Source organism: Alternaria rosae (genome assembly GCF_020736505.1).
Source record: "Alternaria rosae strain MPI-PUGE-AT-0040 chromosome Unknown BKA58scaffold_1, whole genome shotgun sequence".
Lineage (NCBI taxonomy): Eukaryota > Fungi > Ascomycota > Dothideomycetes > Pleosporales > Pleosporaceae > Alternaria > Alternaria rosae.
The window spans coordinates 2,534,927-2,555,385 of record NW_025763570.1 but is presented as its reverse complement, the minus strand read 5'-3'; the positions used below and the strand labels follow the sequence as shown (position 1 = coordinate 2,555,385).

At 53.0% G+C, this 20,459-nt stretch overlaps 8 protein-coding genes across 8 annotated transcripts; 5 read left to right on the top strand and 3 right to left on the bottom strand.

Moving 5' to 3' along the window:
- Positions 1-71: 71 nt before the first annotated feature.
- On the bottom strand, positions 72-1,934 carry BKA58DRAFT_16527 (DNA polymerase subunit Cdc27). The gene is made up of 8 exons (XM_046165066.1): positions 1,792-1,934; positions 1,457-1,743; positions 1,340-1,407; positions 1,184-1,294; positions 801-1,137; positions 613-753; positions 384-566; positions 72-336 (listed from the first exon to the last, which is right to left on the bottom strand). Exons 1-8 carry the CDS (start codon positions 1,905-1,907, stop codon positions 179-181), a joined length of 1,401 nt encoding a protein of 466 aa, XP_046031138.1. The 5' UTR covers positions 1,908-1,934; the 3' UTR covers positions 72-178.
- Positions 1,935-2,052: 118 nt separating this feature from the next.
- On the top strand, positions 2,053-6,027 carry BKA58DRAFT_16508 (tubulin folding cofactor D C terminal-domain-containing protein). Its single transcript, XM_046165062.1, has 4 exons — positions 2,053-2,249; positions 2,300-5,352; positions 5,401-5,566; positions 5,618-6,027. The coding sequence occupies exons 1-4, from the start codon at positions 2,076-2,078 to the stop codon at positions 5,756-5,758; spliced, it is 3,534 nt and encodes a 1,177-aa protein (XP_046031137.1). The 5' UTR covers positions 2,053-2,075; the 3' UTR covers positions 5,759-6,027.
- A 1-nt stretch (position 6,028) lies between these two features.
- Positions 6,029-7,676, top strand: BKA58DRAFT_446781 (uncharacterized protein; the record flags this gene model as incomplete). The annotated part of the gene is made up of 2 exons (XM_046174203.1): positions 6,029-7,342; positions 7,401-7,676. The coding sequence occupies exons 1-2, from the start codon at positions 6,380-6,382 to the stop codon at positions 7,674-7,676; spliced, it is 1,239 nt and encodes a 412-aa protein (XP_046031136.1). The 5' UTR covers positions 6,029-6,379.
- An 810-nt stretch (positions 7,677-8,486) lies between these two features.
- Positions 8,487-9,988, bottom strand: BKA58DRAFT_16471 (FAD dependent oxidoreductase). The gene is made up of 3 exons (XM_046165056.1): positions 9,843-9,988; positions 9,350-9,695; positions 8,487-9,271 (listed from the first exon to the last, which is right to left on the bottom strand). Exons 1-3 carry the CDS (start codon positions 9,872-9,874, stop codon positions 8,552-8,554), a joined length of 1,098 nt encoding a protein of 365 aa, XP_046031135.1. The 5' UTR covers positions 9,875-9,988; the 3' UTR covers positions 8,487-8,551.
- A 444-nt stretch (positions 9,989-10,432) lies between these two features.
- On the top strand, positions 10,433-11,876 carry BKA58DRAFT_16498 (uncharacterized protein). Its single transcript, XM_046165061.1, has 3 exons — positions 10,433-10,818; positions 10,869-11,296; positions 11,352-11,876. The coding sequence occupies exons 1-3, from the start codon at positions 10,731-10,733 to the stop codon at positions 11,826-11,828; spliced, it is 993 nt and encodes a 330-aa protein (XP_046031134.1). The 5' UTR covers positions 10,433-10,730; the 3' UTR covers positions 11,829-11,876.
- Positions 11,877-12,164: 288 nt separating this feature from the next.
- BKA58DRAFT_328783 (ER-golgi trafficking TRAPP I complex 85 kDa subunit-domain-containing protein) lies at positions 12,165-14,886 on the bottom strand. The gene is made up of 2 exons (XM_046168125.1): positions 13,518-14,886; positions 12,165-13,462 (listed from the first exon to the last, which is right to left on the bottom strand). The coding sequence occupies exons 1-2, from the start codon at positions 14,656-14,658 to the stop codon at positions 12,270-12,272; spliced, it is 2,334 nt and encodes a 777-aa protein (XP_046031133.1). The 5' UTR covers positions 14,659-14,886; the 3' UTR covers positions 12,165-12,269.
- Positions 14,887-15,263: 377 nt separating this feature from the next.
- Positions 15,264-18,520, top strand: BKA58DRAFT_446775 (tRNA nucleotidyltransferase; the record flags this gene model as incomplete). Its single annotated transcript, XM_046174202.1, has 3 exons — positions 15,264-16,671; positions 16,720-18,034; positions 18,245-18,520. The coding sequence occupies 3 exons, from the start codon at positions 15,264-15,266 to the stop codon at positions 18,270-18,272; spliced, it is 2,751 nt and encodes a 916-aa protein (XP_046031132.1). The 3' UTR covers positions 18,273-18,520.
- Positions 18,521-19,441: 921 nt separating this feature from the next.
- Positions 19,442-20,366, top strand: BKA58DRAFT_306183 (uncharacterized protein; the record flags this gene model as incomplete). Its single annotated transcript, XM_046167099.1, has 2 exons — positions 19,442-20,134; positions 20,187-20,366. The coding sequence occupies 2 exons, from the start codon at positions 19,442-19,444 to the stop codon at positions 20,364-20,366; spliced, it is 873 nt and encodes a 290-aa protein (XP_046031131.1).
- Positions 20,367-20,459: the final 93 nt, after the last annotated feature.

The window sequence follows — 20,459 nt, the reverse complement described above, 5'->3', positions numbered from 1 at the left end:
CAAGTGGTAGGACAATCTGCCCTTGCGAGATGGACGAAACATTTCGGCGGGTACGAGCGATATATTGGTCATTCCAAATACACGGTTATGACCCGAATGACTTGTACACTATGATCGACTATTGTGCTGTTTGGTTGAAGCTGTAGTAACGCTGTCCGTTTTCACATCTGTAGATATCTCAGGCCTTCTTGAAGAAACTGGCTATGCTTCCTTGGCCTTTCTTGCCAGCATTCTTCGCTTTTGCCGAGCTCGTTGGCTTAGCTGGCACCGGCTTAGCCTTCTTTGATGCAGGTTCTTCTTCCGAGAAGGACTCCCAGACGGCCTCTTCCCTGGTCACTATGCACAGTCAGTGGGAGGGCAACCAGAGTGCACTGGTTACTTACCAAGATAGCCATCCTCGTCCTTGACCTTTTTCTTCTTCATCACTCGTCTCCGGCCGCGCCTGCGACCGTTCTCCACTGTGACTGTAGCTTCGCCCTCGGTTGGCTCTGTGGTATCCGTCGCCGCTGTTGAAGGAGCCTCAGACTGAGATTCTGCTGTGGCTGGTGCATCCGGCATTTCCTCATCTACATACGTCAGGCGATGCGATCATAACCAGCTCGAAAGACTTACCGTCATCTTCCATCATCTTGCGCAATCGTTCGGCTCGCTCCTCTCGAACTTTGCGGGCTGCCTCATTCTTCTCCTCGTCGATCTTGATCTCGGGCTCATCATCGGGATCACCTTCATCCTCAGACATACCTTCCATTGGTTCTAGCCAAGTTAGTCGTGTAGCCACAAAAGATTGCATGTGTACGTACCGTCTTCAACCGGCGCTGGTGTGGACTCCTGGGACTTTCCCGCTTCTTTCGCCTTCGGTTTAGCCTTTGCAAAAGACTTGAAGAGGTCACTTGTCGCCTTGTCTTTCTTCGCCCCGGACTTCGAATCGCTCCTCTTCAGTGTAGTAGACCCCGCAGAGGGTTGTGGCGTTGAGCGTCCGGATGTATTGTCTTCGGACGCGCTTCCTCTCCTCGCAGGCGCGGAGGTCTCTTTGTCCTTCATTGCGAAAGCGAAAGTGCCCTTTGCGGCAGGCTTCGTGATGGTCTTCGCAGCGGGCTTCGATGTAGCAGTAGAAGGAGCATACTTTGCAGTTCTTCGCTACAACGATGTTAGCGCGCCCGTGTAGCTGTAGCCATGTCCTTACCTTGATGTATTCGTTTCGAATCGAACCATACGTTCTCCATCGCTCCAGAGGATCTTCGTCTGCATACTCTGTTACAACCTCATGGTTGCACAAAGACAGTACGCCGACAGCCTGTATGCCTTAGTATTGGACCTGAAGCCTCCCAGGATCTCGTACCTTGAGCGGGCCGGGTTCCACACTGTAAATGTGAGCCGTAGATCCATCTTCAAACTCTGACCTAGTCTCTAGTAAACCCGTCAGCTAGGTCCTGCCAATAGCATATGCCAAACGTACTTTCCAAGTCTTCTTCTCCTACCAATACAATCTTGGTTTCTTTCACACCTTCAGGTGCAGGTGTATCTTCGTCATCGGAGTCGCTAGTGTAATCAGAGTCTTCGGGCTCTTCTCGTTCTGGCATGGAGCTCATAAAGGGCGAGCTGCGCATGTCGGCGTCCTCACGCTTCTGACGGTGGGCGCCATTGGGGTTTCCGGTTCGTTTGGGTGTACCAGTCACGAGGTAGGTGGCGTGGACCGACTGGGGTTTCCGCGCATTCTGGTTCTTTTGGAACTCGAAGAGCATCCTGTATCATGTGAGCCGGCATTCAGATGCTGGCAAGAGCTGTACGAACCGTTTCGCTATGTTGACATTGGTGCTGGTCGCTCTACTGAGCAGCCTGTAGGTGACAGGCCTCTGCTCGGTAATCACCCGCGCAACGAGAAAGTCGTTGTAGTCTTCGCCCGCCATTGTGTGTTGTCGTGGCTGACGTAGTCGTCGCAGTGGTGATGGTGGAAGAAGTAGCGAAAGCGCGTCGCGGGGTTGACTCAGAATCACGCGTCGTGCTTGCTAGAACTGACTCGGCAGACAAGGCATACATCGTCGCCAGCAAAGTGCATCACAACTCCACCTTACTCCATGATGAGCGCCGGAGAGGACGACGACCTGAAATTACAGCGAGCATCTACATCGCTCCTGTCTGACTTCGAGAGGCTGCTACCGCGACTACTGCGGAAACGGCAGCATGGCTCTGCCCTTGGTCCCGTCCGCCAACATGTTCGAACAACAGACATGTACAAGGCATGCAGCTTGGTATGAACCCTATAGTTTCATGTTCTGAATGGCTGTCTGACCTTTGCTAGATAGAGCCATTCCAGGAGGACCCCCAGATTCTAGACACCCACCTCAAAACCTTCATACCTCCACTAGTCGCCGCCTATCTAGAAGCAATATCGGCGAGCGCCAGAGAAGAACCGAAACCAGGATTTGTGACTCTTGCATACGCCATATGCTCCGTCTTGAATACATTTTGTAAGGTGCGAGGCGAAAAGGTTGTCAAAGGGTTCTTCAACAACGAACCGCGTTATCTCGAAGCAATTTTGGGCGAGTTAGAAGCGATTGTGGTTGTCAAATCTAAGAATGCCGATGCATTGCAGCAGGAGACAGCTCGGCCCTGGATACAGCGCTACGTGCTGCTACTATGGCTCTCACAGTTGCTACTGGCGCCCTTTCCCCTGGAGTCTATGTCCGGGTTGCAAGTTTCTGCAGAAACACCTGTAGCTCTTGGGCTGAAGCTCCCAGCTGAACTTCCTGGTGTCACTCTTCGGGTACTTTCTCTTTGCATGTCAGGACTTCGATCCCCTACAAAGGAAAGAAGCGCCGCTGCAAGTCTCCTGGTGAGGACGTGTGTGCGACCAGATATGCAAAAGCTAGGTTTGCTGGATGCCATGGTCCAATGGTCGCTGGCTTTCTTCACAGACATATCTGAAGAGAAGACCGACATACACCAATGTCTTGGGGTCCTTTCATTCTTGTCAGGGCTACTGGCCTCCGCTACGAATGAAGAGCTTGGCCCTTTCCTCGCTGCCATATACCTGTCCTGCAAGAAGATTTTGGATCAGGAGAGTCTCACTTTTGTAAAGTCATCAGCTGTGGCTCGAAAGCTGGTTGTGAAAAGCTTGCGCAATGTCGTTTTGCATTGCCTACAGGCGACGTCAACCCTTCCTGGACTCGATTCAACGGTGGTATTGGAAGAAGTCATCGAATTTCTCCTTGAAGCACTCGCGGATGGCGACACGCCAGTCAGATATGGTGCTAGCAAGGCGCTCAGCATCATCACTCTCAAATTGGACACGGAGATGGCCAGCGAGGTTGTCGAAGCAATACTTGGCTCGCTCACAGAGAACATCTACTGGCAGGGGTCCAAGCGCAATTTGAACAGCGTAAACCCACTCCGATGGCACGGTTTGACTTTGACGCTAGCTCAGCTTCTCTATCGTAAAGCAATTTCTACCAGCCATTTGGCGGACGTTCTCAACGCTCTCCTACTTTCCCTCGGCTTTGAGCAACGGTCGCCTACTGGAGGGTCCATCGGTACGAACGTACGCGATGCAGCTTGCTTCGGTATATGGGCGCTCTCTCGCCGCTACCCCACGGCTGACCTCCTTGCGGTGGAAACCGCAACAATAAGAGCTTCTGAGCACCTCAGATCGTTACACGTTCCTCAGGTACTGGCAATCGAATTAGTAGTTGCTGCTTGTCTCGATCCAGCAGGCAACATCAGAAGAGGATCATCTGCTGCGCTCCAAGAACTTATAGGTCGCCACCCCAATACAATAGAAGAGGGCATACCGCTCGTACAGATAGTCGACTTTCACGCTGTCGGGCTCCGACAGCGAGCAATGTGCGACGTGGCAATCAAGGCAGGAGATTTACAGTCTTTGTACTGGGAGGCCCTGTTCGGTGGTCTTCTAGATTGGAGAGGAACCGGCTCGTTGGATTCAGACTCACGTCTATTTGCAGCTGAGGCCATCGGGTCTCTTTCCAAGGCTCGGTCTCCTGCGGTAGTGCAGAAGATGTCTGGTCAAGTCCGCGATAAGCTCGCGGCGTTGCGACCTCGCGAGGTTGAAGAGCGTCAAGGGTTAGTAACTGCTCTTGCGACCCTCGTTGACATGACAGTGGCTTTGCATTTGGACCAAGCGCCCGAAAATCCATATGCGTCCTTGATGGCCCTTTGGACGTTATTCTCAAGAGAATTAGAGCTTGAAGACAAGGCATTCACTTCGCCAGCATTGCGACCCCAGTTCACCGCATCATCAGTATGTACATTTATCGGAGCAATCTCGAGACTCACCAATGGATCTCTCAGTAAGCTCTGGCCTCCAAACCTACCTGTGGCACAGGTTTGTAATTTATTGGACCTTTGTCTCGCGCGTCATGAGGAGTCGGTCCTCGATGCTATTGCTGCCGCAATTCCTGCAGTAGTCTCATTATTACCTAGGTTACCGGGGTCTGACACATTTGGTGTCGTAATGTCATGGCTGCTGCGTTTGGAAAATGAAGCATCGTACAATGGGTCGCGATGTTCCGGACATGCGATCGCCCTGGGAGCTGCGCATGGCAGCTTGAATAGCCTGGCATCCGACACTGAAAGGGACGTCCTCCAGCGGCGGATCGTGAAGGTACTTACGTTCAGGTGCACATCAGCTGTGGCAATCGAGGCCCGAACGGTAGCATTGCGTGCTCTGCGTTGTTTGCTCGGAAGCAAGAGCCCTGAATCAACTCAGCTTGCTGCCGACGTAGAAGACCAGATCGCGAGCGCCTTGCACATTGCATTTAACGACTATACCATTACAGAACGGGGAGATGTCGGGTCACTTGTCCGACTCGAGGCCTTGAATACTATTCGCTTGGCTTGGGCAAATGGAATACTCACCGAGAAACGCAATGAGCGCGAGTACGATATCTACGCCGACATCGTTCGGTTATCTCTCGAAAAGCTTGATAAGATGCGCATGAACGCCGCTCAAGTCCTCCAGCTAAGAGAAGCCGGCGCCGCGACCGCAGACGAGGTCTCCTCTCGGACTTACTTCCTGAACGCACTGATGTCGTTACAAACAGCGAAAACCCTCACGATCAGAGAAGCTATCTGTGTTGGTTTTGTCAGCTCCGCGGGAATGGGCTCCGAATCTGTGGTGCAGAACTCACGAGCAGCCTTGCTGGACTTTGTCGATATCCTACAAGACGAAGATACATCTGACGTTGCGCAGTTTGCCTTAATTGACTTTGCAAACTGCGTTGTGACACTCCTGAAGAACAACATCACCAACGATAGGGTTCTGCTCCCGCTACTAGAGGTCGTAGCCTTCTTGTTTGACATGCAGGTCATGCAACGTCTGCAGTCGACGTCTTTCAAGTAAGGATAACTTTTGTATTCATGTATGCGCATTAACTGACCTCTTAGTTTCCGATTACTTCTTTCATATACGCAAAAAGCACACTTTAAGTCCACGCATATGCAAAAGCTTCATCTTGCGCTGGACGTGTATCGGGGCTTAGGCGTTATAATAGTAGCCAGAGCCGATACACTCGCTAAAGTCATGAGCATGCTTTTACACCCGTTTCCTAAGGTATATATCCGCAACAACGTATTGTTGACCATGGTGCTAATCTTTACTTAGGTTCGCATTACGGCAGCGGAAACTCTATGGTTCCTCGCACACCTAGATGGCTTGAAGCGACATGACTGGAGCCTGCCTTCGAAGAGCTTGAAACCTGCTGTTGATAGCATCAAGGTGATGTTGACTGCGACCGAGATTTAGTAACCGTCGCTCTATCCAATGAATGCGCCGCTGAGCGTGAACGCACATTACCATCTGAGATCATCTGTTGACTGTTATTCCTTTATCATGTTGTCCTTGGATTGTACGTTGCTTCTCTGCTACTCGCCACAATCTGACCGTCATTATGCTTGATGCGTGCATTTAAACTATTTGGGTACAGCGTTGGACGTTGCTACTGGCTAGGCTAAATCGCGCGGCAGTATTGCTGGGCCTCTCATTTCTGCCTGCGACAGTAGTGACGCGCGCCACGCCCTGTAATGCAGTGGGGGCTCGCATAGTAACACAGTCAGCCAGGCGGCTACACTGGGCCGGCAGCCCCTCAACTCTGCATCTCAGCCCCGCGCACACTTGACATATCGCCCACAACGCAGACGGCGCTTTCTGTCATGGCAGGTAAAGACCGACTCATGGACTACAGCCTTTCTCGCAAGGTGGATGAGAAGGAGTATATCACCACCATCGACCTGACTGACACCACGTTGGAGCAGAGAAGGCTGGCAGCAAACCGAACAACTACATTTGGTCTTAAGACTTTTGGCGAACCGCAGAGTGGAGAGTTTGTCATCGCCGCCGCTGACTTGCATAGATCCGGCTTCAAAGATGAGCATCTTCGGATCATCACTATCAAATGGCCCTGCAATGAATCATGGCCCCGAGCATCTCATTCCTGGGTCCGGCCGCACTTCACTTAAATCGAACGACCACGACGACGGAAATCTACATCAAGACTTGCCGCGGCGACTGGAAGAATGCACATTGTCACCCACTAGGGTAGCGAAAGAAGATCTTGAAATCGAAACATTACTGGAATTTGAAATCCCTTACGAATACGATCAGAGCGATCCCAGTCATCTCATTCTTCCGTCAACGGACTCTGAAGTCTTACAAGCCTTACTTTTTTACACAGCTCAATTACGATCAGCTCGGAAGGAGGAAGAAATGGAGAGTTCTCAATTCAACGTCCCACCTTTTTTAGTTTGGCCGACAAGTATCGTGGACAAATCATCGGACTCGATTGAAGATCCAGATCATCAATCGCCTCGAAATCAATCCAGTTCAGGCTACCTCCTTGAACACTCGCTTTATGCCATAGAAGAGCACATGACTAGAGCGAGATCAAAACTAGCGACGTCGCCGATCGATTCAGAACACCCGTATATGTTCTTTTACAGGAAAGGGGTTGCTTTTATCGAGGTGCGGGAAGTTGATACTCACGATCTCGTACTGAACTTAATGAACTCCAATCGAGCGGTCATCTGCGATATCGCGCATTCATCAGACATAATTGAATTCGAGATCTTGACTTGGCTGATGGATAGCACGCATGTTCTATCCAAGGAAGCTACAGAAGAGCTGAAGCTAGATGGATTGGATATCCAGAGGCTTCTGGAGTCTACGTGCTGCACTGCTAGGCGCTCGACGCAATGGCAAATGACGTTGATGCTCGAGTATTTGAGGCTCATTGTGCTTTCAGCCATAGCTGTGGTAGATCAGTCTGTACCGAAGGATTATCCGCATACCTTGCTACCTAGATGCCGGGGTTCTCTCGAAGCAATAGTCAAGGTAAGTTCCCAGATTCGACAGAGGAACAATGTCACACTACGTCTGATATATCACTAAGGCTATTACTCTGATATGTAGGATGAACCATGCGCACCAACAGAAGGACTACGGCCCGGAATGTTTGAGTGTATTTGTGATACAAGATGTGCCCAACAAAGAGTATGCGGGGCTCTATAGACTGGAAAACCTGGTCGATTCACTCGATCGTTGCAGTATGTGCAAGCAGAAAACTCACTACACCAGTGTCGACGAAGCTGTGCAGCATCTCATACAGTTTCACGTGTCGAAAAGTGATCAGAAACTGGAACTCATTCGCGAGAAGTTGACCCATTGAGTGGTTTCGGCATCGGGAGCTGATCTCGAAGATTCCTATTAACTTGTGATCCGATATCTCGACACAGTCATGCAGCAGATTGAGATGTTGCGAACAAAGTTCGTCGATCTTCGCAACAGCGTAGCGAATGAGCACGACGAAAAGCCCGAAGGTTACCTCCTCTCATCAGCACTCGTCAAGGCTGCCGAGAAGTTCTTTCAGATACTTTTCACGTCTCAGTATAGTGTCAAAAGTCTGTGTGCAGGCTTGTCATACAACCACAATACCCACATGGAGCGAGTGGTATCGCAAAAGAAATCGAGACCCACATTACCCTAATAGAGCATTTCGGCTCGAGGGCCAGTACTGAATTATCGAGCGCACGTCATGCATTACTGCTAATGGCTGATATAGGAACTGTCTGTAATTCTGTTGTTAGCATCCATAGTCCTCCGGAGTTGACACTACTGCTTTGTTGTATACAGCTCTCCAAAAGACCTATCGATGGGGAGCTCTCATTGGAGGCCTATCTCTGCTCATCGCCTACCGGGGTACGCAAATATGGGATTGGCTCAGGAACCAGAGCCATACTGTACATGCCAACGTTGCAGGTACGATACTTGATCACAGGGCATACGTCAAAGGGAGGAAGCAATGGGCTAGGGATGAGGAGGTACTGGCCGGGGATGACGAGGAACTTGTAGAGAGATGGATGCGTGGTCTACGTACAAAGCGAAGGACAAGAATGCAGAGGTAGCCTGAAATGGAACAGTCTTGAGGTTCTATCCAGGTTTCAGCCATGAGACTAGCAGAGCTGGGGTGTTCTTTTCGATAGGTCGGTGTCCGTTTTCACATGATTGATAGGTAAAATTTGTAAATCCTCATTTTTTGCACGACTAGAGCTTGGCTTTTATCCCGTGTCCATTCAAGATATCCAAGACCTGCTTCTCAGCTTCCCACGCACTTCCCCAGCCGCTTTGGTACCCATAACCAGCATGTCCATAGCTATGCACTACTTCAACTCCATCAATCTTCTCTCTCTCCACCCTTGGACCTCCAGTCCTCATAGGGCGCAGGCCAACACCATGTCTAATGACACTGAGCTCAGTTACCTTCCCAGTCTTCGGTACTAGCGACGGACATAGATCGATGGAGCGTTGCATAATGCGCTGTGCGAGGTTGGGGTCAGGTTGCGATTCCCAAGAGTGGTGTTGAAGACAGCCTCCGAGGATTGTCCCACCACCAACTGCACGTTGCATGATATACGTAGCTTCTTCACTGCCATCGTCGGTTCCGCTTACCGTCACCATGACACCAGGCTCGTTCCGCACTAGGACAATTTGACCACGTCCAGGGTACACGTTACTGTCCATTACGCCTCCGAGTGTGGAGGCTAGAAGACCAGTACAGTTCACGACGACGTTTGCATGTCCCGAAGTATGGAAGCTGCCTGCTTCGGAGATATGCGAGAGTATACCGCGTTTGATGGTCACACCAGCCTTCACGCACTGTCCCACGATCCAGGGAAGATAGACAGCAGTGTTTATGCATACTGAGGTGAACTCCGTGCCCCTGTCACAGCCTTCTGGAAGTTCAGATTTGGACAGTACGCGGAACTAACCAGCATCAGCATGACTTCACGCAAGCAAGGTAGATGAATGTATGGAAGCCGAGTTGGGATAGGCACTACATACATTGGGTACAACGTCCTTGAACCATGCGTCTTCTTTGGTCAACTCCTCAAACCACTGCCCCGTAGCAGTGCCTGCATCTTTCTCTCGCCCATAGACCCTCGTCGCCTGGTAATGGATGCCTGCTTCCGGCACTTCGCGACAAATCCGATCGAGCTCACTCCAAGTAGCTTTCTCGAATTTCTGCAGATTGGAGCCTGGCTTGCCGACAGGAAAGTAGTTTGCTCCAGCCCAGGGTGATGCATATTCTATGTCGTAGTCGCCGGGCATGTGCTTGGCTACAACGGTAATGCTGAGGTCCTTGTGCTTGGAGAGCACGAGGGCTGTGGAGAGGCCGATGACGCCTGCTCTGGGGTGGTGTTAGTGCGGTCTTGAGATTGCCGCCCAAGACGGATTAGACATGTTGGAGAGTCATAGGCGACAGGCTGAGTATTACTACTACGGGACGTGGAGGGGCAACACAAAATATGATGACAGCACTGACAGGCGAGCTTACCCGACGACTACGACACTCTTCTGGTTGGCCATGCTGGCAGCTCAGAGTCAGAACGATGGCTGCCTTGACGCACCTGTAATGTGCCGTGGGGTGACAGAACAGGACTGGCTATCGTCCGTGGATGCGGAGCCTGATGAGGATGGCGGGGTCATGCCTTGTATCCCCTGCTCGCCTATTGGCTCCTTCCCGCACACGAGACAAAACGCGTGCGCACATGCGAGCTTTGTTTACTGACCAGATGGCCTGCGTACCATTGTAAAGCTATTATAACGCTCGCCTCGGCCCCCTTCACTTTTGTGCTATTGCCCAGACTATTGAGCAAACTCGGTTTTCGCCCATTTGCACGCGCTTTTTGCCCTTCACCGCCGATATATCGCGAAAAACAGTCGGGCCTGCCCCATCGGCTAGCTGGGGGAGCTCTGTGGTCCGTGACATCATTGCAGGCTCCGAGGTATGTAGGCCGAAGATTTTTCCGTACCATCTGGAGCTTTAGTTTCTGTCGTTTGAAAAGGTACAAGAAGTCGCTGTCCCTGTGTCTGGTTGGCTGACGTCTGATTGTACCTCTCCAGGCTCCTGAGCGCGAGCTGTCCTGACTCGGGGCGGAGATCGTTGTTCCTGCGACTCGCCAAGCTGAGCCATCCCTGTCGCCGTGTCCCTTCGAGAGCCTCAAAGAGTTCGGGCGCGTCACAAAGATATTCATCATTCACGTTCACCGGCCACGACCTTCACCAACTTGGCGTGGCCGGCCCAGCCCTCTCTACAATAGCAACTGTCGCACCTAAGCTCAACCCTCATCCATGACCCCGTCACCTCACTCCTGTGCCTTCCTCTTTGCATTACACCGACTTCTCCTGTCCAACACGCACGCTTGATACACCACCTGGCAGTATGGCTACCCGGAGACAGCGGGCCAACTCGCCTGAATTCCCCATACTCGAGGCCAATGCCCTGTATGCCAGCCAGATCCGTGGCGATGGTGAGCTTAATTACCCCATATTCCCATGTTCAAGGCTGACTTTGCCCAAGGCAACTGCCTCTTCAACGCCCTGTCTGACCAGCTCTACGGCAACCAAGATATGCACGAGGTGCTGCGCACCACCACCATAGAGCACATGAAGGATAGTGCAGACTTCTACCGCCAGTACATGGCTTGCAACACCGTGCGAAGAAACCCCAAGCGCAAGACTGCAGCAGCTGCCGCCAACCGCCTCGATACCACACGCTACACCGAAGAGCAGCTGCAACAGCAGTTTGAAGAGCACGTCGAGAAGATGGGCCAGCCCGGCGAGTGGGCCGACAACATGGAAGTCTCAGCATTTGCCTCCGCCCTCAACGTCAATGTCCGCCTCTGGCAGGCTGACTACACCTACCTCTTCTCGCCCCGCACATGCTACACGTTGAACGAGGATCTGGCTGCTGAGGACACCCGCCAGACACTTCACATTGCCTATCACGTAAGTCATGCCACCACTGACTACCCCACTGGCACAGTACTGAAGTATCAATTAGACTTGGGAGCATTACTCTTCCGTCCGCAACATCGCCGGACCTCACAGTGGCCCCCCTGACGTCAACATCGTACCCCAGGTCATCTCCAAGAAGCGGCCTAGTCCTAGTGTCGACGGTGACGATGATGACCAGCGCCGCCGCTCACGAAAGCGTCGCTCGCCCCTGCCGCTCTTCGACTCCGACTCTACACCAGAGGGCACCGAGAGCTCGTCAGATGAATCAAACGGATTCGCGGCGTCGCAGCGGTCCAACACTGAGATTCCTCAACCAGAGCCCGTGAAGCCAGTTAGGCTCACCATCAAGCTCCGCGGTCTTCGCACCTCAGATACTTCCTCCCCTGCTCCATCCTGCACCACATCTCGTGCGCCTACGCCCGCACCACCTCCCACACAAACCCCATCAGAGCCCAAGAAGACGGCTCACGCAGCACCCGAGAGTGTTGCCGTGGCAGAGACCACACCCGCCGCTACCGCCTAGTAGGCTTGGTAGTATGATGGCCTTACGACGACGGACACCGATTCACGGTTCATGTTGATGACGCTGATGATGATACCCCAGCATAACATTGGGCGCTTATTCTTCCCGAGTTATTTTCTTTTTCCTTCTTTGCATAGCATACGAGCATTGGCAGGGGCTGTCTGTTACACATCGTTGCATATGCCAGCATGACGGACGGGTGCCAAAGTGCTTGGGCCGCGCTCTGTTCACTGGTTTTGGCGTTTGGGGGTTACGCTTGCGTTTCCACATGGATGATGATGGCTCATCTCTTGGGATATGACTGAACCTAGAAATGAGAAACCATTACTGATGTTGACGTGTCGCTGCTTGATTTGTGTGTGTGTGTGTGTGATGTTTAGCATGCGTGAAGTCATGGATGAGTACGTCTTGATCGTCATGAGCATTATCCATGTCTACCGTCTATTCAAAGCCCTCACCTTTGGCATCTACCTCACCCTTTGGTCTCTCAAGCGCTGGACTCAAAGGCCCCGCCATATCAGCAGGTGGCACCTGAACCCCAATTAAGCTCTTCCTATGCAACCGCGGGCTCTTATCCAACGTCTCGGCTTCCTCTTCCACCTCCGGACTCTGCCTACCGTCCTCATCGCCCTCTCCACGCTCACTACCATAGCCCTGATTTGCCAGCCTCAAGCCCATGATCTGCTGTCTCAACTCATCCACAAATCGCTGCATGTCCTCGAATGGCAGTCTGACCGCTCCTCCATCGGCGTTCTCAGCTTGGGTGTTGTATAGCCTGAGCGCTGTGTCGAGAGCGCGTTCCGCTTGCTGCGACTTGTCCAGCCTGTACCAGTTCTCGCTGGCAAGCACTGCCCAAAGCGCTGCCTTCCGACGTCGGCTTCCTAATTTGTACATGCCCACGCCAGTACGCACAGCATAGCAAGCTGAGATGCGTTCGGTGATGAGTGCGTGACCTATCGAGCCTACAAGACCCGTTTCCAAAATGCGGGTTGCCCATCGTGCGGCGTCGTCTGCGGCCGAGGAGCCACGGAGGCGCAGGAGCTCGAAGCTAAGGGCGAGGGTGCGGAGAGCGTAGTACGGCGCTGCGCTGCGTTGGCGGTCGGTATACGAGTACGATGCAGCTTCTATCCACGCATCGATGTTCTCGGCGCGGGATTTCGATGATAGTGGTGTAGGTGCCATGAGAGCCGACAAAGCGGCCATTTCAGCAGCACCAGCGTAATGCCGCCATGCTTTGTCGTTTTGAAAGTCTGTCCTTAGGATGTCATAAGTGCTCAATGCCAGTTTCCAATCACGCAGCATAAAGCAGTAGTCTGCTAGCCGTCGCATGATGGCTTCCGGGGCGTCGGGGCGGTAGAATCCCTGTAGGCTGTCATAGTTGGAGTTTCCTGATGCAGTCGAGGATGATGAGGAGGTTCTTGAGCCGCCAAAGGGTGTCCAACGTTTCGATAGAGACATGAAGCGGCCAGACAGACCGCGGCGTCGGGACAGGATCTGCTCGTTCCAGGTTGAGACGCTGCGCTCCATGTTGGGTATTATGGATTGTGTGACTAGTTCACGGATGAAGGTTCGCAAGCTGCTGATGTCGGAGTCGGGGAAGTAGGGTGTTGGGTCTGTTATATCGTCTGTGGTTTCTGTATGTATAGTAAGCACGCAGGGTTGATATCAGGTTTGCACTGTCAGAATTACCTCGCCTCTGAATTTCTGCTAGCTCTTCTCCTGCAGACATCCATTCGCACGTCGGCAAACGCACGCTGTCATCGTCTGAAGCTATACATTGCTGACTCTTCAGTCGCAGTAAGTGGCAGTGCAAACCAAAATGACGTTTCATCGAATCGAATGTCTGGTTGGACTTGGCGATGTCCCCTGTCTCTTCATCATGTATCAAGACGTAATATCGTAAGAAGTCGTTCTCTACCCATTGCGGAAAACGAAGATCGCCGTCATGCTGCCGATTGTAAAGTCTCCGCAGCTCTTCTATAGGGTGTGGATTCCGTGATGAGATGGCTATTATGCCAGCCACGGGGTGGGAGAAGGTTTCGTGAGGTACTACCGGTAATCCTGATAACAGCCTCCGTAGGTAGAGAGTATGAAATGGTGAAGCGGTGCCGTCTGTCTGCGTGGCTGTTGCGTCGCCCTTGCTCATGTAGTCGGACACGGGGGATTGTCTGTTGAACTCGGAGTACTGCAGATGTCTGTCGACTAGCTCTTCGATTTGTGACACATCGCCTCCTGACCGTCGTGGTCGCCGTGTAGAGCTCGAAGATGTCCGTTGACCACCTGTGTCCACGCGCAAGTCTGGATATGCATCGTCGACGCCTATGAAGCGCACACCAAAGTCCTCCCAGCTCTTGCTTGCCCCATTGCTATCTCGAATCGTGACCTTGCCGGGTACTGCCTCTCCAAATGGCCGCAGCAGTTGTAGTAGCCCGCCCTCCAACCCCTTGCCCTGAATCAGCTCTTCCGTCTCTGCATCCGCAAGCACTGCGACGCATGGCACAAACGCCCGTTGTATAAGGGCACGGTACTCGTCCGATACTCCCGGCGGCAGGCTGTTCGGCGTCCCTGTCCCACTCAGTCGTGAGCCAGGCGAGAAGACGGAGCCCTGTACGGTGCTTTGGGTGGGGGTTGCGGTGCCGGAATTGGGGCGCGATGTGGATATGCTCGTGGTGGACTCGAACAGCTTGGAGAGGCTTGGGTTGGAGCGGCGGTAGGGGAGGCTTGCGAGAGAGGAAGCCGGGGATGCGCGCTGTTTGGGCAGTATCATCGACGCCTCCACATCGGCTGGGTACTTTGGGGGTTTCGGCGTGGCATCCTGAGGCGGCGTCATGAGAGGCTAGGGCGCTGCGCCCGCGGGGTTCTGGATGCGCGCGGAAGTTCTGAGGCAGTCGGCATGTATTCTGATTGTCGTGTGCTGGACTTGGCAGCAGTGAAGCTCTCCTTTACTCAGCCGGCCGTTTGTAGCTGCGCGAGTGTGACGACGTTGGGTGGTGCATCATCGCGGTTGCGGCCGCTGAGCTTTGTGACTGGACGAAATGCGGCATCTCCATCAGCACACAACCGGTCTTCATCGTCTCACATGTGTCTGCAAACATAGCGCACAACGCACACTTCCACCTTCTTGTCTGTCCTTACGGCCCTTTGCGAGCTAGAAACTCATCGCAGCAATCCTTCTGACTCACATGCATGTCGTTGATGAGTCGAGCCTCCATCTGTTCAACGCGGACATTTTCACTACTGTACAAACGTGACTTCCCTGCACCCACACTTCGGCCACTCTCACGATCGCTTCTGGTTTCCAGAACCTTCTCTGCTCTTACTCTACAACCAACTCGTATGTCCCGGACCAGCTCACCATCCGAATACCAACAACCAAACGCTAAACGGCGCAAAATTGGCCGGCCCCCACCCAAATTCATTCACCCCTACAGAACTATGGCGTCGACAAACAAACCTGAATCAACCCAGTTAGAGCTCACCGAAATCGAATCAAAGCTTAGACAGCTTCTACTGGATGTGGCTGCTTACATAGATGAAGCACCCTCAAGCGGCGATGTCACTGGTGTGCAGGTTCCAGAAGAGCTAGTGAAGGAAAAGATTGTATTGCGTTGGACTGGCGGATGGGTGCGCGACAAGCTCCTCAAACTTGGCAGTCATGACATCGACGTTGCCATCAATAAGATGACTGGCGAGCATTTCGGCTTGAAGATGCAAGAGTATCTCGAGATACCAGGCAATGCTGAAAAGCACGGTCTAATCGACGAAAATGACGCCCTCAGTGGACGCGACAAGACGAAGAAGATTGCACCGGGGCTGCACAAGATTGAGGCGAATCCCGAAAAGTCAAAGAACCTCGAGACCGCAACCACCAAGATCATGGGTATCGACTTGGACCTTGTCAATCTGAGGAAGGAGACATATAACGAAGTCTCTCGTAACCCAGAGATGGAATTTGGTACAGCGGAAGAAGACGCTATGCGGCGCGACGCTACCGTCAATGCCATGTTCTATAATCTTCACACTTGTCAGGTCGAAGACTTCACTGGACGGGGACACGAAGACATGGCTTCCAGGATCATCCGCACTCCACTCGAGCCTTACCAGACCTTCAAGGATGACCCGCTCCGGGTACTGCGGCTGATACGCTTTGCTAGTCGCCTCGATTACACGATTGAGCCGGAGACAGCAAAGGCTATGGGCAACGCAGAGATACAAGACGTCTTGAAGATCAAAATCAGTCGTGAAAGAGTCGGGATAGAGCTCGAGAAGATGTTGAAGGGTCCCAGACCACGTATGGCTCTAGAGCTGATCGATCAATTTGGCCTTTACAGGACAGTCTTCACAGATCCTACCCGCGAGCTACCTTCTGAACCGGACACAGCCTACTTCAAGCCAGCATACAACTTTGTTGAGTCGTTCATCGAGAGAAACGCCGATATACCAGCTGCTATTCCAGATACCCTACTGAGAAGTGAGGACGAGAGGTATCTAGCTTGGGTTTGCGCAACCATGGTGCCCTGGGTGGATGCACCCACAATACCTCATCAGAAGCCACTACAGCGACCCTATTTCGCTGCTTATCTAGTAGCTCGCGAAGGCTTCAAAGCCCCGAATAAGGTCTGCGATGTCATTGCTTCTTCTTTGAGCAACAGCGAGGAGATCCGCAGCGTCGTCGCTCGGTGCGCCAAGGGCCTTCGGAGACCGGATACCATCAACCCGACAGATGATGCTACTGCCAGGGATACTTTGGGCATGGCTATCCGTCGTTGGGGCTCGACCTGGAGGACGCAAGTCTTTATGAACCTCGTCTACGAGCTTGTGCTTGGACGAGTGTCAAAAGATGGTATGTGTTTGCTAATTTGCCGACTTGAACACTGCTAATTATCTCTAGAAATTCTTCGATCATATGATAGCTTCCTTGCCCGTGTTACCGAGCTCAATATTCTTGATGTCGATACGTTCAGGCCTCTTCTCAAAGGTACAGATCTTGCCAAGGCACTCGGTACCAAGCCCGGCCCTTGGATGAAGGACGCTCTTGACGTTGTTATGGCCTGGCAGCTACGCAATCCTGACAAGACTGATCCGGCCGCCGCCATCGAGGCCGTAAAGGCTTCTAGGGACGGAAAAACTGATAGTGAGCTTTCCCTTCGCCTGGCACATCACTTTCTTCAGCTTACCATCCCACCTCTCTTTCCGCAGAATAAGCCCACGTCGAATGCGCTGGAAGCCTCGCGGCAACCGGCCCCTTGGAAAGACACTGTGAACCAGTATGCCTTGGACTTGCTAGAGTGGGCGATCAGCACACTCGACCGGAAGACGATAGAAGCGAAATGGCATTTGCTGATGCCTCCAATACTGAAGATGATGGATGACTTTGATATAAAATGGAAAGCGAGAGGGTGCCGCATGCTCAGTCTGCTGCTCGAGAATCTGCACCAGAAGAGCGGGATGGACCATGCGAAGAAGCCACCGATAGCCATGCAGAGTTCCACAAGCTTCCTGCAACGCACTGGGTATCACAACATCTTTACTGAGGCTCTGTTCCCCATGTTCACCTACATCCCTTCCATCACACCGGAAAGCGAATCTGTCACCCTTTTCAGAGAAGTGTTCCCCGCTATCATCCCACTCGCCCAGCTCCTTCCGACAGACACCAGCAAAGCCCACTTCCGAGAACGCTTCTTGGACAAAATCTTGCGTGAAGGGGTCCTCTCTCCTCTTGCACATTTCCCTACACCCTCGTCGTACCCGGAATTGGCCACCTTGATCATGTCATACGTTCCCGTATTATTAGGCCACATGGGCATTGATTGCGTCAAGCACCTTCGCGACCTTTTGCCTCTGATCTCGGCTATACTGCAGGAGCCATTCGCACTTAGTCACAAGCCCCTTCTTCTTTCAGCATTGAAAGGGTTGCAAAGCGTACTGCTTAATGCGTGGCCTAGGCTACCGGGATATAGGGGATTAGTCATGATGGGCATATGTTTGCTATGGGCTCGGTGTGTAGAAGAACGGAAGAAGGCTGGTAGTCAGGACGTCGAGGAAATCACAAGCCAAATACAGGAATCGGTCGCTATGCTGGACTCGATTATGCAAGCTACTGAGACGGACGGACTAGCGGAAGCCTGGGCGAAGGAAAAGCAGGATGTGATGCAGGCCTCGTCTGGATTTGAAGAGTTGTTTGACGAGTGTGTGACCGAACAAGAGTAAGTCCTCTGCGCGTCAATGAGTAGTATCTTAGCAGCCAAAAGAAGCTGCATTCATTTCGTCCTTTTACGGTATGATGTGCAGTATGTTAGGCAGTAACAGAATCATGCAAAGTTAGCGCGTTCGAACCAGCAAAGCAGGATGGGTTTTGTGTGGTGATCAAGTTCTTCACATCCTTGTACAGCATGGTTGCTGCACAGTGACGACAGGCACATGGGTACCGCCTGCAGCGATTGATTCAGATGGCCCACATGCAGGCTAACGGTTTTCGCCATGCATCGAGTGTCAAAAACAGGAAGCTGTTCTATCCTCGGAAGACAATGCCGCACACGTCGAGCGTATGAGTGGGCATTCGCGAATAGTTGCATCAGGCGACAACGTCAAGTCTGCCTGCGTTGCCGTGGGGTCCGTGGCTATGCGGGGCGACAGCTTGGCGTGTAATCGGTGTTTACACAGCCCAGATGTCAGGTCAGATACGAACTCGGGTCCTAACTGCTGCACCGATGCTGTGCAGAGAAATGTAACCATCCCCATGCTACTGACGGGCAGAGGGCCGCTTGAAACTGCGCGCGGTGTTCTTGAAAGTGGTTCCTGGGCGCTGGCTACTGTACTCGAGTCAATAGCGGCCCGCACACCCCTGCCGGAGACGAGGATACCATTGGACGCCTTTTTTCGACGAACGCGCGTCTCACGCTCAATAAGACGATGCTGGGGATATGTGATCTCAGTATGATGGCGAAGAAGTCCGGAGCAAAAAGAGGTGTTGCTTGGCAGCATGGGCTTGGAGTGGGCCACTGTCGCATGCACATCAAGCAGTGCACTCCAAGTAAGCGCGAGTGCGGTGTTGCTGCGATGGATGATTATAGACGGAGGCGCAACCGTATGACGGACATATACTCTGGAGGCGTGGGTGAAACGCGGGGCCAATGAAGAAGGCGCAATCTGACTATTCTGGATCATTTCGCTAGTGCAGGTGGCGCTTGCTCGAAATCTGCCTGAGCAACTTCACGATGCTCGACGGCAAGTGACTACGTCGCCGAGAAGGGGGCGTAACTATGGATGCATGAGTGGTTCGCGACAGAGGCGCACGAATGAATTCGCGTAAATACTAAACCCGACGCGTCTGGCGCATGCAGAGTCTCGACGTAAAGCCGATCGGCAGCGCTCAACAAGCGTGGGCGGGACTCAGCCTCGTTAAGGTGGTTGCTTAGGGCTAGGGGGCATGTCACGGCCACTTCTTCCCGCCGCGTCCATTGCACCTCGTCCTGCTCCGACACATGTCCTCTGCTCTGGGCCCGCCGTGACTCTCTACTCTCCGTCGCGGCACATCTCCACGGCGACATTAGCAGCTCGAGGGGTGCGCGCCGCCCAGCAGCCACGCCTGTGCCGACACCTCTCCCAAGATCATGGCCAGAGCTTACTTCGCGTCCAATCCCTCCACATCCACCACGACGACCTGTCTTGTTAGCTCTGCCCAGACTTGCACTACTACCACGACCCTACCCTCCACCTCGTCGCCGCCCCCGCCAACTCCCTACAACTTCGCGCGCCTCGTCGGCTCCTCCTCTTCGTACCCCAAGGCCGAGGACTACGGCGACTCCAGGTTCAAGAGGTTGCCAATGCCTCTAGAGCTCGCCATCTCGTCGCGGGCGCATTGGCTCAGTCGGGTCCGGTCATGTCTCCGCCTGCTCATCATCGTCCTGAGCGGCGCAGTCGTCTGCATGCTCATGCACACGTTTGAAATCTACCGCGGCAATCGCTACATCGACCTGCGCAAAGGCGAACTGCCCATGGTCTGGCCTGCCCATACCAACCTCGCGCCTACCATCATCCTCTTCGCCATTGCCGCCGGCAACTTCCTCGCCTCGGTCGCCATCCTCACCCTCTCCTTCAAGCGCTCCTTCCGCCGACCCTTTCGCTCACGCGACGTCTACCGCATTGTCGCTGGCAGCTTCGGAGTCATCATGTGGATCACAGCGCTGGTCGTCTTCAATCTCTTGGACAAGGCTAGCAAGGCCAGCTTGGGAAGATACTCGTGCACCAACGCGAATGTCTTGACCAATGGCCGCTACCAATACCGCGCCGTATGTGAAGAGCAGGTAAGACAGCGCCCTTTCGAGTTCAACTTCACGCCGCTAACACAGTCTCCAGGGCGTCGCATTCTACACCGCCATTGGCGCAGCCTCCGCAGAGCTTCTCACACTCATCACCCTCGCCATCTCCGCCATCCTATCCGTCAAGAACCAAGAACCACCCCCGACCATACAGATTCGCGAGAAGAACAACTCGATAAGCTCCGGCTCAAAGTTCCACAAGCCTTTAAAACGATAATGCCAAAAAACACGCACAAATCAATATTCCAAATCCATCAATCGTCCCCGCTTTCGCTCTCTCTCCTTGACCTCTTGTTTTCCCTTTTCACGT